This window comes from Acartia tonsa, chromosome 12 (assembly GCF_053477335.1).
Source record: "Acartia tonsa isolate MP-2025a chromosome 12, ASM5347733v1, whole genome shotgun sequence".
Lineage (NCBI taxonomy): Eukaryota > Metazoa > Arthropoda > Copepoda > Calanoida > Acartiidae > Acartia > Acartia tonsa.
The window spans coordinates 3288536-3306617 of record NC_137271.1 but is presented as its reverse complement, the minus strand read 5'-3'; the positions used below and the strand labels follow the sequence as shown (position 1 = coordinate 3306617).

The window sequence follows — 18082 nt, the reverse complement described above, 5'->3', positions numbered from 1 at the left end:
AGTCCCCAAAGTTTTATGATTAAGTTTTCTTATTTCTTCAGAAAGACTAATATTTTAGTCACCCTTATTAGAATGTAAATATATATTACTTGGATCTTTCACCAGATTTTCATGTCCTCTAATAAAGTGAAAACTGCAGTTGGCTAAAATAACAATTTCCCCTTCCATTCTCTTTATCACATCCCCTACCCTCCTGCTGGATGAAACAACTGAACAATAAACGAGTTCCATGTTAGCAAGATAGTTAAATTGACGACAACTTTTCCCCTGTCATAATATCCACGTATATTTTACATCCATTCGTCAAAATAATGAATTTAGATTTTAAATTAAACAATGAATAACAACAGGACAGAGACGTATTCACTGTTATAAGCAAAGAAGAAATAGAAGCAAATATTCCCTTTATGATTCCTAACAAACAACCAACTTCTTTCAGACAGGTATGCAGTGAGTTAGATAGACATTGTATTGAGACTTGAAATTAATATTTCCTTTTTATTTTACTTTTTTAATTGCAGTAATAAAAAGAAAGTTAAAAATAAAATGGGGGGTTGGGGGTCATTTTTACTAGGGGTGATTTATCTTATGAGGGTGGTGGTACCCTCCTCAAAAACATTTATAAACCCAGGATCTATGAGGAAGAAGAACCATATCGGTTTAGTGGTTAGCAAGAACATTCGGTACAGACACACCAACAGAAAAACAGCTCTATCATCTTATTATAAGGATATCAATTAATTTATTATAACTGAGGAGGTGAATGCCAAGTTAATTTTATTATGGGTGTCTTTGATAATATTTAAATACAGCTAACCTTAAATATTGTTAGCTTGTTGTTAATATTATTCTTTTTCAGTTTATCAAGAAAGTAAAGAATCTTGTAGAAGGGCGTGGCATTACACATCGGGAAATTTTAGGTTAGTAGACGCTTAATTAGCTTTTTTTCTGTTATCAAATAATTATGTATTCTTTTAACATTTGCATTTAAGCTATTACATAATTGGGTCCAAGTGAGTACAAAAAATTTATTTTCACGGAGGTTATGAAAGATACATCTTAAATTTTCTCTTGTAGATTACCGTCCCTAACTATATGGCATTTTTGACAAGTTGATATCATTGGTAGCTAGCCGCTTAAATTTTGTCCATTTCTTTTTCTTTTATTTTTCGTCATATTTACATAATTGAGTATTTTTTAGGCTGTACATTTTTAGTACATAAATATGTATATAGAAAAAATGCCTGAAGCCATTACAGGGCCATCCTTGAAAAGGAGAACTTAACCAGTTCACTGGTTAGCAAGATCTCTAGAATCATTACTATTTTATATAATAGAATACAAGATAGTATAAATCATTTTATGATATGATACTAGACGTCAAAAGGTGGGGTAAAGGGGAGGTCCCTAATTTTACCCTCCTAAAATCAAAATAAAGAGCTTGGGCGTCCCTGATTACGATACTATTTTTTCTCTAATAATCCTTTTTCCCTAAAAGATGCAAAGGTGTTATGACGCTTATTTCATTAATTTCATGCACATTAGTAACATCTCAAATGTCAAGGTATCAATCTCATCACAGATAGGCACAAAAATTCACCAATTTAAATTTTGTAAAATTTTGATTCAAATTTAATTTTGTCTAAACTTTTCAACCAATAATTTTAACCTGCAGAAGAAGCAATAAAGTTTATCATCATTGGGGAAGATATCAATTTATCATTCATTGTCTTATCCCAAAGATCACTAATTAAAATTTTCGGATCTCTAACCCTGTTCCTCCATATGATACAATCAGACTGTTTAACATTTAGACTTCCTCCAACGAAAAGGAAATATGTCTCAGGGCTCGGCAGCCAAGCTTTAGCAGCCTTAAATTTAAAGCCGTTTGGAGGCTATGATTTAAAAAAAAAAGAGGAATTGCTATATTGCTTCAGCTGATTTTAAACTTTTAGAAAATTGATTTCCCTGGCAGGCTTACAGACCTTGCAAACTTTAATCACAATATCCATAAGTGAGAGGTATATAAATAATCATGGATGAACAAACGGTCAAAGTGATTTAAAGATTATATGTTGTTTGGAACTTAAAGAAAGGGAGAAAAATAAAAGGGTAGCAAACGGAAAGATATATGAATAAGGAATCACGAAACTTATTTATTTTTAACTTTTTTTGGTATTACTAACATACAGACATTTCAAATCATAGAGTAGCTACTACAAATGTAGAAAAGGGAGAATAAGGGCAAAGATCAAACGATTTTGAACGGTTAGTGAAAGGAAAAACAGCGTATTGTGTCCAATAAAAAATGACGTCATACAATACAAATGACCAATGCTAGGCCAGTATACATTGTTATTGACCAATGGTAAATTATATACTGGCCTATTATTGTTCATTTGTATTCTATGACATCATTTTTTATTACACTATACGCTGTTTCGTAAAAGGTGAGAAAAAGAAAAAAAGTAGGGTAAAATTACATATAGATTAAACTTAAACCAAGCAAAATGACTGACAGTTGAATTATAGAGCAGCTTCACTACTTTAAAAACTTTGACTTGCCCTAACAAGTCATTATAATGTCTGTAAAAATTGTAAAAGAATGAATTGAGATAGAACAAAGGCCTTTGATACCCAACCTCTCAAGTTTATGTTTGTAAATAGCAGGCCTCAAAACTTTTAATTTAGATATGCTAACAAAACGGCTAAAATAAAGTATAATTTATATTTTGAAAACTTATCATAATTAAAAAATAATATCTATAACACAAAGTATTACGATGTCTGTCTGTTTTATTGTTTGTACCGAAGGATCTCGCTAGCCGCGGAACCGATCGGGTTCTCCTTTACAGGGTAGTTTTATAACTATTTTTTGGGGGGGATGGGAAACCCCCAACCCCCCCAAAAATGAAAATACTCCCTCCTCCCCCCAAAAAATCCGCCTTCTTAAAAATATTTTTTTTTTAAATTGTTCATTTAAATCTTAAATTCGAAAAGTTAGGTTGGCCAAACCGCTAGAGACTAGGGGCGAAGCCGCTAGTAAATATACAATAAATTAAAGAAATTATTAGTAACTTATTTTATGTCTTTTTACAAAAATTGCTATATCATTTTATATAAATATGCTTCATTGTAAAAATACCTAATTTAAAAGAATTTCAAGTTTGAAAGTAGCACATTTTTAGATTAAATTATTAACATATTTAATTAAATTTAAAGTGTTTTAGAAGTGCCCCTTTTACAATTTTAAAAGTGAGTTGGAAGTTTAACCATGCCCAAATATGGTAATTTGTTTCGAAAGCATTCAAACATAAGCTTAAAAATTTACCATTATTTCTTTTAGCTTGGGATACCTCACGAAAATATAATTTTAAATAATTTCAATCTTTACTATATCTGAACTCTCTTTAAAATTCAATAATATTTCTTTCTTTTACCAAAAACGTTACAATTTTTGCGATTATGTGGACTTTTAGATTCTTAGTGGTTCATATTCTCTGCGCACCTAGTATCTAGAAGCTTAGTATTAGATTGGCAGGGCATAAATTATCCTTAAATCATTACAGTAAAGTCACCACACGTTTCAACCACTAATTGTAATATACATAAGGGGTAATTTTGAGTATCATCTTGGAGGATGTACATCAATTTATCCCTTTATTGTCCCTTTAGATCCATGCATTTCTGTACAAATTGTTTCAATCTGTATGTTTATTTTTTAGACATAATGGAGTATCGTATGGGAGGCGGGCATCTAGCAGATATCTATCTATCTATCTATCCATCTATATATCTATCTATCTATCTATAGACATTATGGAGTATCGTATGGGAGGCGGGCATCTAGCAGATATATATCTATCTATCTATCCATCTATATATCTATCTATCTATCTATAGACATTATGGAGTATCGTATGGGAGGCGGGCATCTAGCAGATATATATCTATCTATCTATCCATCTATATATCTATCTATCTATCTATAGACATTATGGAGTATCGTATGGGAGGCGGGCATCTAGCAGATATGAAGAAGTTAAGAAAACAGGGGGCCAAACTTCAAGATGTAGTTGATTTCTTCCTTAAAAAGGTAAATTAAAGAGAGAGAGAGAGAGAGAGAGAGAGAGAAAGAGAAAAGAGAGAGAGAGAGAGAGAGAGAGAGAGAGAGAGAGAGAGAGAGAGAGAGAGAGAGAAAGAGAGGGGGGACAACCAATTATTTAATTTACTAGTCCCCAACGTCTTCTAACGTTGGCTGAAAAACCTTGGATACTTCGATTTCGATTGGTTAGTCCAATTAGTTGAATGTTTAAACATATCAATCACTAATTTTAATCTATAGAAGGGGTAAATTTGTGTATCATCATTTTGGATGTACATCAATTTATCAGCCATTGTCTTATCCCTTTAGATCACTGATTCTGACCTCATTTTTTTTGTGTAGGACATGGAACAGAGAATGGCCAACAGAAGGCTGGCAAGGTTGAAAGCTCAAGCTAAGGTAAACTTCTTCCAGTATGGCTTCGAACTCGATCAATATCCACTAGATTAGAATCGGACATATTGAAAAATCATGCATAGCATCTTATCGCATACAATTTTCCACGAATAATGAAATCAAATTAATACCATTTTTGTTAAATAGGGCCTTCGGCCCCTCGGGGCTTACAAATCTGGTTTTACTCGTACTCTCTTATAAAAAATTATAAAGACAAACAGTTAAACATACATCATACTTCTTTTATTAGGATAAAATTATCTACCTTTTCAAAATAGTTCTTTAAATGACATTTATAAGATTTTAAGGTCAATCACATTTAATAAGAATGGCAAAACCCATAAGAGCGAAGCTCTAAAATCATAAGGAAGGACAGGCGAACAGTAACTCTTGTAGAGTGTCAGAACTTTAGAAGCAAAATATTAATTTCCAAGTCTAAACTAATTTGTACATAATTTTTTTTGCAAAACTCAGATAAATAGGAAAATCATGCCATACAAAAAATGTTTAAAAAATCAGCATGCTTTAAATGGACGTACGAAAGGACCGATCCAAATAATAGAAAAGCTTCGCTATTAAAATGAATTCATATATCTAACTTTCAAAAATGTTGTTTATTTTTCATACATTTAAATCAACACGAAAAACTGCAAAGAATTTTCAAATCAAATATTCAAATATTTTTGGGTTAAAAATAGAATATGAAAATAGTTCAGTAATAAAGTTCTAGAGTAATATTTTGAAGTAGCGAAGCTACTTCTATAATTACGGCATTTTTAAAATTCGCGTAGCTATATGTAGATGAAAAGTTATATATGTAGATTACTTTAGTATATTTGTTACTTGAGGTCTCTAGGTGCACTTGACGTTTAAGGGGGGGAGGGTTAAGTCGACTCTTTTCATTTACAAATTTAATTCTAAAAAGAAGAGATAAGAAACTTTTTTTTCGGGGGTGGGGGGGGGTAAAGTATATTTTCTTGGATCTTGGGATGTTGATAGTACCATTCCCTTAAAATAGTTATAAACCTTCCCTGGACCTACGATAAGCTACACTGTAAAGAAGAACCATATAGGTTCAGAGTTCAGTTAGATCCTTCGGTACAAACAAACATCCTGTTACTTTTAATTAAGGATTTTAGTGACTTTATATTAAAATACTTACAGTAAAAAAATGCTTCACTAATAAAATATGTTATGATATATCTACAGCTGAAAACTCTACTATAAATGCAGAAGATGAAATATTTAAAAAAAAAATTAAATATATAGATATTTTTCTAGAATTTCAATTTAAGGTACATTTGAAATTTTTGTCGTACTATGATAGGTCAATGGCAGATAAATGTGTAACAAATCAATTTTAAAACTAAAACCCAGCTAAAAGGATCCTAATTTACTAGAAGACATTTTTCTTAAGTATTGAAACAAAGATGACAACATCCATAAAATCAAAGCTCTAAAATTTAGATACAGGATAAATGAAAAGGATAATTAAATCATTTAAAAAGAATGTTGCCAAAAAAATTTAAAATCAGCATGTTTTAAATACACGTACGTACTTTCTGGTGACGATTAAAGAGTTACTAGGCTTTCTCAGTCATACCTAACTGTTATAGAAATCATCATGCAAAGTTTTAAATCGATAGGACAATTCTATCATGTCTAAATGAATCCTCTGTTTAGATTGATGCCGAGATTGATCTACGACGCAAGAAGGTGAAAGAGAACTGGGGCATTCAGATCAGCTACACTTTGAGGTAAATTCCACGGATCTTAAGGGATAAGACAAAGGATGGTAAATTCATGTTGCAGATCTTGTAGATGTTAATTTGTTGAAAAGTTTGTACACTGAATCATCCAATTAAGATTTTAATAAAAGAAACCAAATTTTTAATGTCAATAAATAAAAATATGTTTATAAAATTTTGGTGACCAGTATAATCTAAAGTCAAATCTCCCTACCTTCCTTCAGCTATGTAAACATTTCTTAAATGATATTTTAATTTTGTTAATACTACATTGTTATTGATATCAGGGGAACCGCCAATTTATGTTTTTTAAGTGAGATGTTTGGTTTGAGCCTTGTACTGGCAGAGGTCGATGAATCTGGTCCTGCCTGGTCCTGTGGTGTCCGTCCAGGTATAGATAGATACACATATATATATACATATATATATAGACATATACATCTAAAGATGGATGGTTACGTCAATAGATAGATAAATGCATAAATATATAAATAGATAAATACATTAATAGAAAGATAGATACATCAATAGGATAGATCGGATTTCCTATAAGAAAAAGACTTTTATTCAATTTTTTGGTTTGTTTGTGTGATTTTTTCAATTGTTGTATTATTGAAAAACTGCACAAAGACATTTTTGTGTTAATATAAATAAATAAAATTTTAGGAGATTGTATTGTAACAGTTAATGATTGGCTTATCACAGTTATGGACAGACCTCATGTAAGTTTTTATAAAAACAAGGATAACAACATCCATTTATAGCGAAAAATTAATATCATTTATTGACAAATGGTCAAAGTGGCTGTAGAACATAATTTCAGTGGTCTAAAAAATTACCTTTTTCCATGCTAGATAGCATTACGGACTGACAGACAGACATACTAAATTATATAATAGCGTTTCTACTAAAAATTGATATTTATGAATCAAAAGGGTTGACCCAATAATTTATGAAAAAATGCTTTTAGAACAAAAGCGTAAGTTAAAGCATTTTTCACTTTATACCTTAAATCTAACTGATCTATTTTAAGCAACTAGCGGCAGTGTCCATAGTATATAGGGCGAGGAAGGAGTCAAAAAATACAAGAAACTAATATCAAAGATCTAAATTTAAAAACAAATTATCTGAAATCATACATAAACCTGTTTAAAGCATCAATAAAATCTTATTCTGTTAAGGGAGTAAGCAAAACTTTAACAAACACATACAAAAAACTTACTTTACATTATATAATATTTAATTAAATTTTCTCTCGCTAGGTGGCGATGCATCTGTTCCAAGCCGGAGCAAACTCTGTTAAAGTTGGAATACAGAAGAGTAATATGATGCATTCCAATGGTAACATCATTGGTGCATTATAATTTGCATGAACTTGATTAAAAAAAGACTTTTTTTGTGAAAAGATACGTCAATTATCACATCGTATTATTGACAGCTTTCCGCGGGTAAATGATAAAGTATAAGTCAACTAGTTTTCTTAGCCCCAAGGGAACGAAGGGCCGGATTAACACAACTAATGTTGATTTTATGATTTTGTTTTAATATTCGTTGAAACTTGTCTCTAATTCAATGCTGTACATAATTTATCAGTATGGCTGAGAACCGGTTCTAATCTAGCGGGTATTAATCAGTTTCAAAGCCATACTGGAAAAATTAATATTTGGAAAATTTAGGAAAACAAAATTGAAATTAATCTTTTATATTGTTAAAAACTCTAAATCATTTTATTTTTGTGCTAATTATCGGTTAAAAATTGTTAAATTGTGCTAAATCTGTCTATAATACGATGCGACCATGACTTATTATCGGGTAAAAATTGTTATATCTAACCCTTTTGTTTGTCAATTAATAAATTCCAGCACAATTTTATATCAAATTTTAATTGAAATTTAAAACCTAAAATATTTTACAAAAAATGTATTTTAATTCGTTAAGTTTGTGCTCAATTATTTCTTACTGAAATTCATAAAATTCCCTTGCTATTAAGATTTTAAAAACGTCAGAAAGTTCTTTGTACATATTTTAAAGTATTCCATGTTTGATGTATGTTTATACAAAATGAAAAAAAAAAATTTTTGTGGAAAAAAAGAAAAGTATCAATATAGTACACCACTATTTATAGTAATATTTTTTCAAACAAATTTAGTAAAATATGACACTTTTTTTTACTTTTTCCCTAATTTTGTTAATAATTTTTGGTGGATTTTTGGAAACGTCAATTTTATGATGACAGATATTTTTTAGTGTATTTATGAATGCCTTCAGTTTGATCATTTTAATCTTAATTTGACAGAATAAATCAAATTAATTTTGACACTTATTCAGGATTTAGAAAATATTTCTTTTGCTTTTTTAACCTAAATCATAAGTACATATATAATGAATGTTAAAAATTTAGAATTTATATTAAAAAATTACTTAATATTTTTGATAATTGCAAATTATCATATTGTTTAGTAAATATTACAGGGCTCGGCAGCCGCGTGTTATCCGCCTGTAGCCTCAGGAATTGGACCTTTTACAGTATCAAAAATCAGCTTGAAGTCTTAACCTGGCCTAAATATTAAAACTTTAAGATTTCATACGGATTTAAATTTGAGGCTGAAATGCAACAAATTATTCAGAAAAATCTATAATAAAATTTGTACATATATATTACTTTTTTAAAATAAAGATCAATGAATATAACTTTATGATCATGTTAAAAATATGTATTTACCTCATCTAAATAACAAAAAAAATTGTCAAATTTGTAAATTGTACCAACCTTGTTTTTATAGGGGGAGAAAGTCACTTAAAATTAGCCACGTGACGTCATAAAAATGAGGGAGATGAGAGGTGAAGTGGGAAAGAAAATCCATAAAAAAGAGATGGATAATCCCTCATTTTTATAATTTCACGTGATTTTTGAGTGACTTTCTCCCCCTACTTTGTTTTTTTTTTGTATTTCATTTTTTGTGAATATTGAAATTAAAGATCATGATATTAATTAATTATAAGAAATCATTGTAAATAATTATGTTTTGTAAAAAAAAATTAATTGTAAATTTCCTAGATATATATTTATATTTTAGTTTTAATAAATGTCTTTCATTTTAAATTTCTTTTTTATATTTGACTTATAGATTCGTACCAAGTTGACACTTAGTAAATGTTTGAAAATTTTGGGGGTTAGTTTTCACCAAGGTTGATTGAGGCTTTATGCCAAATAGCCTAAAACCTTCCCTAGAACAACATAAACTTTCCTAAAAGTTGTTGAACAATCAATCAAGATGTTTTTGAGATCTTAGCAGACATACATACAAACACAATTTATCACTTAAATACATAGGACTAGTTAGATGATCTAAGAGGGTGCAGGCTTTATGTTCATGGGTTGTGAACCCTGTGACTTCTTTCAATCGGGTCTTTGAATATCAGCCAATAGCGTCGGAAATAATTGCCAAGTCGCTACAAAATACAAAAAAAAAACAATTTACCATTAAACGAAAAAGGTCCCCACCACTAAAACCAGGTAGTTTTCCGGGTTATACGTCTATACTTGTACATTTATTGTTAAATGAAAGGTTTTATGGGGATGAACCTTATGTAGATAATATGTTAGTCATGAGCACTATTATATTATGTTTTCGATGCACATAACAACATTACATAACAACTTTGGGGACTTTTAATGAGTTTTGATTGGTTGGTTTAAGTTGAGTGTCCAAATGTTTCATCCACTAATTATAACGTACAAAAGGGGTAATTTTATGTATTACATTGCAGGGATGTATTGTATTATCCCTTTAGATCCCTTATGTCAAAATGTGTAACCTCTATTATCATTCTTACGGGGAGGGGGGGGGGGGGCATTGGACTGGATATTATTCAAGCACCAAAAGCATACACACATTATTGATTGGATTAAAAACTTTGGGTATTTTAAAATCTGGGTTGATTGGCCAAGATGGAAAAGTTTTAATTTTTCATCTAAGAATTTCAAAACGGGGCAATTTTGTTTATTCTCAATGAGGATGTACATCAATCTATCGCCCATTGTCTTATCCCTTAAGATCCCCTACCATTGTTATATTTTTTTTTGTAAAAATGAAGAAATACAACCAAAAATTTTATTTCTCGTGATGAAAAGTTGGATCAAGTAACATGGGGGCAATTATTTTTAACAAGTGTCTACCACAATTCTTGGAAGCGAAGCTACTCTATACTTAAGTTTCCTTACGTCCTTGTCGTAAATTAAGACATTCTAGAATCATCCTATCGATTTCAAACTTGTCAAATTATTCTTGTAAAATTTCATTATAATTTCTTGTTTTGGAATAATGATTTTTTTATGCAAAATGTTAAAGGCAAATCATCTCTGTAATCAAAAAGTAAGCCATAAAATGTAAGTGTGTTTGTATTTGATTATTTTTTCTAGTTGATTTTGTCAGTCTGAAGTACTAAGCTTCGCTTTTATGAATGTAGTCATCCTTGTTTTAACAAGAGTTCTTGGATGTATAAAAAGATGAAAACTTGATAGTTAGATAGAGAAAAAAAATTTTTAAATTTATGTTTAAAGGAACATAATTGATACATATTATAGTTAAAAAAACTTAATATAGCTCCAAAGATGGTTTTAAGCTATTCCAATCTAAATTAAGCTAGTTTTATGCTATTTTTCTCATATTGATAGAAAGATAAGATAGTCATCTGTATAAGAGTCTATAAGAAACCAGAACGAGAGAGGGGACATTGGATTGTTTATTACAGTAGTCTCTAAAGTTTTATAATTGTGTTTTCTTATTTGTTGGCTTAACAACTTTAGAGACTTTCACTGTATTTTGATTGGTTGTTTTATAAACTTTAACTTAAATTTTAATCTACAGAATAGGTTTTTTTTTGTGTCCACAATGGAGATGTACATCAGTTTATCAGCCATTGTCTTATCCCTTTAGATCCCTGGTAAGAAACACATGCATAATAAAAGAAGTCTTTTTTCTTTCCAAGAACCAAGATGAAGACAGACAATAAAAGTGTTTCTTCAATAAAACTCTAACAATATGCAGGGAGTCTAAGGGATACGACAATTTATAATGAGTTAATTTACTCTTTCTGTTGATTGACTTATGAATGTGGAAAAGTTTGGACACTTATATTTTGTATCAACCAATTAAGAATTCATTAAAGTACCCATTTTTTCGTTAACAAATGGGAGAATGTTTGTATAAACTTTGCAGGGTACCAGTATAGTTTACATACCAATTTCACAACACTCCTTGAAATTTTATAAAAGTGGGGGATGATTGATTTATCTTACACAATATACTAAAGTAACATGATGTGTGTCTGCTGGATCTCGAAAACTGCTGGATCAAAATTTAAAAGGCGTTAAGTTATAGTCTATTTTCAGTGGAAAAACTCGACCATACCTCCTCCTCCACTTTATAAAAAAAACTTTGCTTTGACTAATTTTGAGAATAGTTTGTGATTTTTTTTAGCTGTTTTGAAGAAATGTTCCTCATAAAAGTTTGCAACGAAAAGTTATCAGAGTGGGGCCAGACCTAAAGTTAGATAGATAGATAGATAAATAATATTTATATAGATAGATAGATGATTTAAAATAGAGAATATCTATGTGGGGCCAGAACTAAAGTTAGATAGATAGATAGATAAATAATATTTAGATAGTGAGATAGATGATTTAAAATAGAGAATATCTAGGTGGGGCTAGAACTAAAGTTAGATAGATATATAATATTTAGGAGGAATGAGAACTGTCCCAATTTTGTATAACTTTAGCGGAACAAGTTCCAATTACGTCATATTTTTCTTTCCCGAAAAAGGGAGGGGGGGAAGAAAATCTCTTCAAAAGAGATGGGGAAAACCCCATTTTCTCCCATCTCTTTTTTCTTCCCCCCTTCCCTTTTTTTTCTTTCCCCCTTCTCTTTTTCGGGAAAGAAAAATATGACGTAATTGGAACTTGTTCCGCTAAAGTTATACAAAATTGGGACAGTTTCTCATTCCTCAATATTTAGAAAGTTAGATATATGATTTAAAATAAAGAATATCTAGGTGGGGCCAGAACTAAAGTTAGATAAATATATAATATTTAGATAGTTAGATATATGATTTAAAATAGAGAATATCTAGGTGGGGCCAGAACTAAAGTTAGATAGATATATAGATAATATTTAGATAGTTAGATATATGATTTAAAATAGAGAATATCTAGGTGGAACCAGACTTAAAGTTAGATAAATAAATAATATTTAAATAGTGGGATAGAGATGGATTTAGAAAACCCGTGGATATATTTACAGGGGAAAAGTCGTTAATTTAGCTTGCTAATATAGACCTCATTTATTGGTCAGTTCGTTCATCCAGTAGAATGGAGAGGTAATGGAATATATTGGGTGGATGGGAAGTATCGTTATTTTAGCCAGCTACTAGCATTACTTTCTTAGAGTACTTGAAATTCTGGTGCAACATCCTCTAAGTAATAATAATTCGATTAAAATAGAAAATAATGGTGTCCCCCCCCACCAAAAAAAAAATAAGGATTTAATGATAATGAAACTAATTGAAGCTATTCTACAATAAGGATCGGCTCGTCCTCGTAATTTCATATCATTATGATATTATGGATGTTGTCTTCCTTGTTTATAAGACAACTAAAGTATATTAATATCGTTATAATTTGTTTTTAATGTTCGTATGTCCTACCTTCTGATTTAAAAGTTTGGCCTTTATGAAATGTGTCATCCTTTATATCATTCTGATTTATTGTAAATGTTCGTTTGTCCTACCCTGTGATTTAAGATCTTTACTTTTATGGATGTCGTCATCCATGTTTATAAATCAATCAACTAAAGAATCTTTATATCATTTAAATTTCTTGTTAATGTTCGTTTGTCCTACCGTTTTATTTCAGAGCTCTAATTTTATGGATGGTATCATCTTTATTTAATTCTAATTTATTGTTAATGTTCGTTTGTCTTACTGTATTATTTAAGAGTTTCGCTTTTATGGATAATGTCATCCTTATATATAAATCAATCCACTAAAGTATCTTTTCATTATTCTTATTCATTATTAATGTTTGTTTGTCCTACCGTATGTATTTAAGAGCTTCGCCTTATGGAAGGTGTCATCCTTGTTTATAAATCAATCTACTAAAGTAACTTTATTTCATTCTACTTTATTATTAATGTCCGTTTGTCCTACCTTGTGATTTAAGAGCTCTAATTTATGGATGGTGTCATCCTTGTTTACAAATCAATCAACTAAAGTATCTTTATATCATTCTAATTTTTTGTTTATGTTAGTTTGTCCTACCTTGTGATTTAAGAGCTTTAACTTATGGATGGTGTCATCCTTGTTTATAAACCAATAACTAAAGTATCTTTATATCATTCTAATTTATTGTAAATGTTTGTTTGTCCTACCGTTTTATTTCAGAGCTCTAATTTTATAGATGATGTCATCCTTGTTTTTAAATCAATCAACTAAAGTATCTTTATTTCAATCTTATTTATTGTTAATGTTCGTTTGTCCTACCATGTGATTTAAGAGCTTTGCTTATATGGATGGTGTCATCCTTGTTTATAAATCAATCAAATAAAGGATCTTTATATCATTCTAATTTATTGTTAATGTTCGTTTGTCCTACCTTGTGATTTAAGAGCTCTAATTTATGGATGGTGTTATCCTTGTTTATAAATCAAACAACTAAAGTAACTTTATTTCATTCTACTTTATTATTAATGTCCGTTTGTCCTACCTTTTGATTAAGAGCTTCGCTTTTATGAATGATGTCATCCTTATTTATATATCAATCTACTAAAGTATCTTTATGTTATTCTAATTTATTGTTAACCCTTAACAGTCGTGCCCCTTGCCGCACCTTATCTCAGTTCCTATTAGAGCTAGAGGGCTAAACTTTGAGGGTTTTGCATTTATTGATGGTATCATCAAATGATTATAAATCAATTAACTAAAGTATCTTTATATCATTCTAATTTATTGTTAATGTTCGTTTGTCCTTTCGTTTGATTTAAGAGTCTCACTTTTTATAGATGATGTCATCCTTGTTTATAAATCAATCAACTAAAGTATCATTCTAATTTATTGCTTCTAAACATTTATATGTAAAGTATGGCTGTCTTAAATGCCAGGGATCTAAATGGATAAGACAGTGTCCGAAAAATTACCCCTTCTTTAGATTGCAATAAGTTGTTGAAACGTTTGAACACTAAACTATTGAACCAACCAATCACAATTCAATAAAAGTCCCCAAACTTGTTGTATTAACAAAAAAGAAAATGTTATTATAAGACTTTGGGAACTAGTTTAATAAACAGCCCATTGTCCCCTCCCTCCCTGCTTAAATGTTTAGTTTAAAAGGTATTGAATAGTACACAAGGGAGCGATGCTTTATGTTTTCAAAATAATGTTTAGACAAAACAACTTAAAATTTTAGTAAGCTAAATAAAAATGAACCAAAACGTGATCTTCCCTTCATAGACGTCCATCCAAGGTGGGGTTAAGTGATTTATCCCCCTCAAAAAAAAAAAAAATTAGATTACTACCTGAAACCTTTAAATTCCTTTATTTATCCCCCTCAAATTAAAAAAAAACTTTCGCGTCACAGCTTTCATACCTACAATTAAAAAAAAGATGCAATTATGAACTTCTATAGTCATTTCCATACTTTCAAAAATACTCACCCAAAAAGTGAACGGTTTTATGGTAGTTTGACCTAGGCAAAATATTTGATTCATTACATATAAACTTGCCATTTCGCCACTAGCATTTAGGGACAGAAAGGGACTAGAAAAACAGCTAAAACCATTGTAAGACTTAAATGTATGAATAAAATAGCCTAAAACCATCACAGGACTGATGTTAACATTATATCAAATAACCAAGTGGGTTTTGTAGTTCTTAAGATCATAATCTACAAACAAAAAAAAACGTACTACTTTATATGATAGAATAGAATAAATTAGAGAATTTTTTTGCAGTAATGTATAAACACTTTATTCAAGATACCATTACCATTTGTTTTCAAAGACAGAATAGTCAGGAAGGGAGGGGGCATTGATCTGTAAATTAAACATATACTCAATGTTTAATAACCATGTTTTCTTATTAGTTGGCTTAAAAACTTTGGGTACTTTGTAATTGTAATTAGTTGGATCACAGAAATATCCAATCTTTTAGTCTACAGAAAGTGTGTATGATTATTCTTATGTACTTGAATTTATCTTCCATTGTCTTATCCCTTGAGATCCCTGAGGCCATCTAGAGCAAAACAGCATAGAATCAGGGTACACAGGGATATAAAGGGATACAACAATGGTATTTATAAGTAGATGCGCATTAAGCACCCTTAATAATGAACACAGTAATAGTGTCTGACTGATTATGACGTAACAAAAAAATTAGCCAATGAGAGGCCACTATAAATTTTACCATTGGTCAATAACGGCCTCTCATTGGCTAATTTTTTTTTGTTACGTCATAATCAGTCAGACGCTATTACTGTGTTCCTTAATAATGATATCATAAAAAAGTCTTACCAGTAATTTTAATCTACAAAGCAGGTGATTTTGTTTATGATCATCGGGGATGCACATCTCTGTTGAATAGTCCTGAGGCCCTAAAGCCAAGGAAACATCTACGTAGGAGGTGAGTGAACGATGTACCAGGTTTAGATAGGGAGGGGATCTTTATTTTAGCCATGTACAAGTTTCACTTTATTAGAGTACAAGATAATCTGGTGTAAGATCCAAGTAATAATAAATCCATCAATTAGATTTAAATATAGATGTATTTTTTTCAGAATTTTGTAGGAAATCACAAAAGATTAATATTTATTTACAAAAAAAAATTATTTTTCTATCTTTGGTTTTATATACAGTAATAATACAACTGCTCTAAATAATAAACAAAGATAATTTTGTCCATTGTCCACAATTAGCGTAAAGTTAGGAGTAAAAATTGGATGAAAAAAAGAACAGTAAACTGTTATCTAAAAAAACAGGAAGTTGCTAAAAATTAAGGAAATATGTTAATTTTTAAAATAACTTTAATAAAAAAATTAAAAACCACGAAACCTTTAAAGATAAAGAACTTTAACGTTGTGGCTTAAGAAAGGACTTGCGAACACACAGACGGACATATTCTAATTGTAGATTATCGCTATCTATAATTTTTGTATTGGTTATTTTACTAGCGGGGGCGCTCCTATCATCTAGGAGATATGTATTTGAAGGAGTAAGAAAAGAAGGAAAATAGCATAAAAACTAAATTAGATATAAGACTTTAATAGCCTAAAACCATCCAGGTACCTAAAGGGTGTTTAAAAAAAAACCAATCGCTTCACTCTTTTCAATATAAACCCTACAGTTTTAATCAAAAACTAACAAAAAATGACACAAATGATGTCCAAGCAATGACAATGAGAAAGCACTATTGAATTTTGATTTCTACTCACCTCTCCTGAGCACTACAGCTCGAGTCCTAGCCCTTGTGTAGAATTAATCCTTACATGGAGATTAAAAATCAACAAATCGTCTTAAGTACTTAAAATCTTGTAGATAGACCCCATAATTTTTAGAATTTTTAATGGAGCATGTAAAGACCTTTCTATAGACATCTTAACCATGTTTCTAACTCAATCCTAGCCAATTTAGCATTAAAAAGACAGACACATCAAACATTTAGACATGACGGGTCTCTCCAGTTCTTGATGTGTGACAGATCTTTCTTTTTGATGTTAAAATGGCTAAGACTGTGTTAGAAACCCGATTAAGGTGTCTATAGAAAGATATTGACATGCCCCATCAAAAATTCTAAACATTATGGGTTCTATTTACAAGATTTTAAGTACTTATGACAGTTTGTTCTTTTTTTTAAAGACAGAGCAGTCATGTCTCAATGTTTGATGGGTCTGTCTTTTGGATGCCAAAATTGCTAGGATTGGGTCAGAAATCTGATTAAGGCGTCTATAGAAAGGTCTTTATAAGCCCCATCAAAAACTCTAAAACATTATGGGGTCTATCTACAAGATTTCAAGTACTTTAGAAAGCTTATTCTTTTTTAAAAAAGACAAAACTGTCTTAATTTGTAATAAAATATGCACTCTCCACGTAGAGAAACATTTTCCACAAGGGCTAGGACTCGAGCTGTGGTGCTCAGGAGAGGTGAGTAGAAATCAAAATTCAATGGTGTTATCTCCTTGTCATTGCTTGGACATGATTTTGGTCATTTTTTGTTAGTTTTTGACTAAAACTGTAGGGTTTATATTGAAAAGAGTGAAGCGATTGGTTTTTTTTTAAACACCCTTTATAAGAAGCTTCCATAAAATGAAGAACTCAATCCGTCTGAAATCTTAAATTAAAGACCAAAAGATTTTATATGATAGATAAACTTTTCCCAAATTTAAGAATTTTTAAGTATAATTTCATAGGTTTGTGCTACCTAAATTTTAGTCATTGCTCCGCTTTTTAAGTCAGAATTGTCCTTGTTTAAAAACTTGTGCATAAAAAAATGTATCTGGAAAGGATAGAAAATCTATATTTTGCAAAATGGAATCTATATTCTATTGAATTTAAAACCTTCAAATTTTGTCATCCATCTCTTTCTTTACTTTCAATCAATCTATTTCTCGCAGCTTCTCTATATGTGTATGTATGTCCATACGTCTTGCCGAATATATCCTTATAATAAAGTAACAGGATGTTTGTCTGTGTGTCTGTACTGAAGGATCAAGCTAACCGCTGAACCGATCGGGTTCTCCTTTACAGGGTAGCTTCTCATAAGTCCCGGGAAGGTTTATAACTAT

General features: G+C 30.4%; 1 protein-coding gene across 1 annotated transcript; it reads left to right on the top strand.

The window, feature by feature from the left end:
- Positions 1 to 337: 337 nt before the first annotated feature.
- LOC145334539 (uncharacterized) lies at positions 338 to 9011 on the top strand. Its single transcript, XM_080179999.1, has 8 exons — positions 338 to 443; positions 860 to 920; positions 3993 to 4096; positions 4448 to 4504; positions 6185 to 6258; positions 6564 to 6640; positions 6916 to 6971; positions 7512 to 9011. The coding sequence occupies exons 1-8, from the start codon at positions 408 to 410 to the stop codon at positions 7611 to 7613; spliced, it is 567 nt and encodes a 188-aa protein (XP_080036125.1). The 5' UTR covers positions 338 to 407; the 3' UTR covers positions 7614 to 9011.
- The last annotated feature ends 9071 nt before the right edge of the window (positions 9012 to 18082 follow it).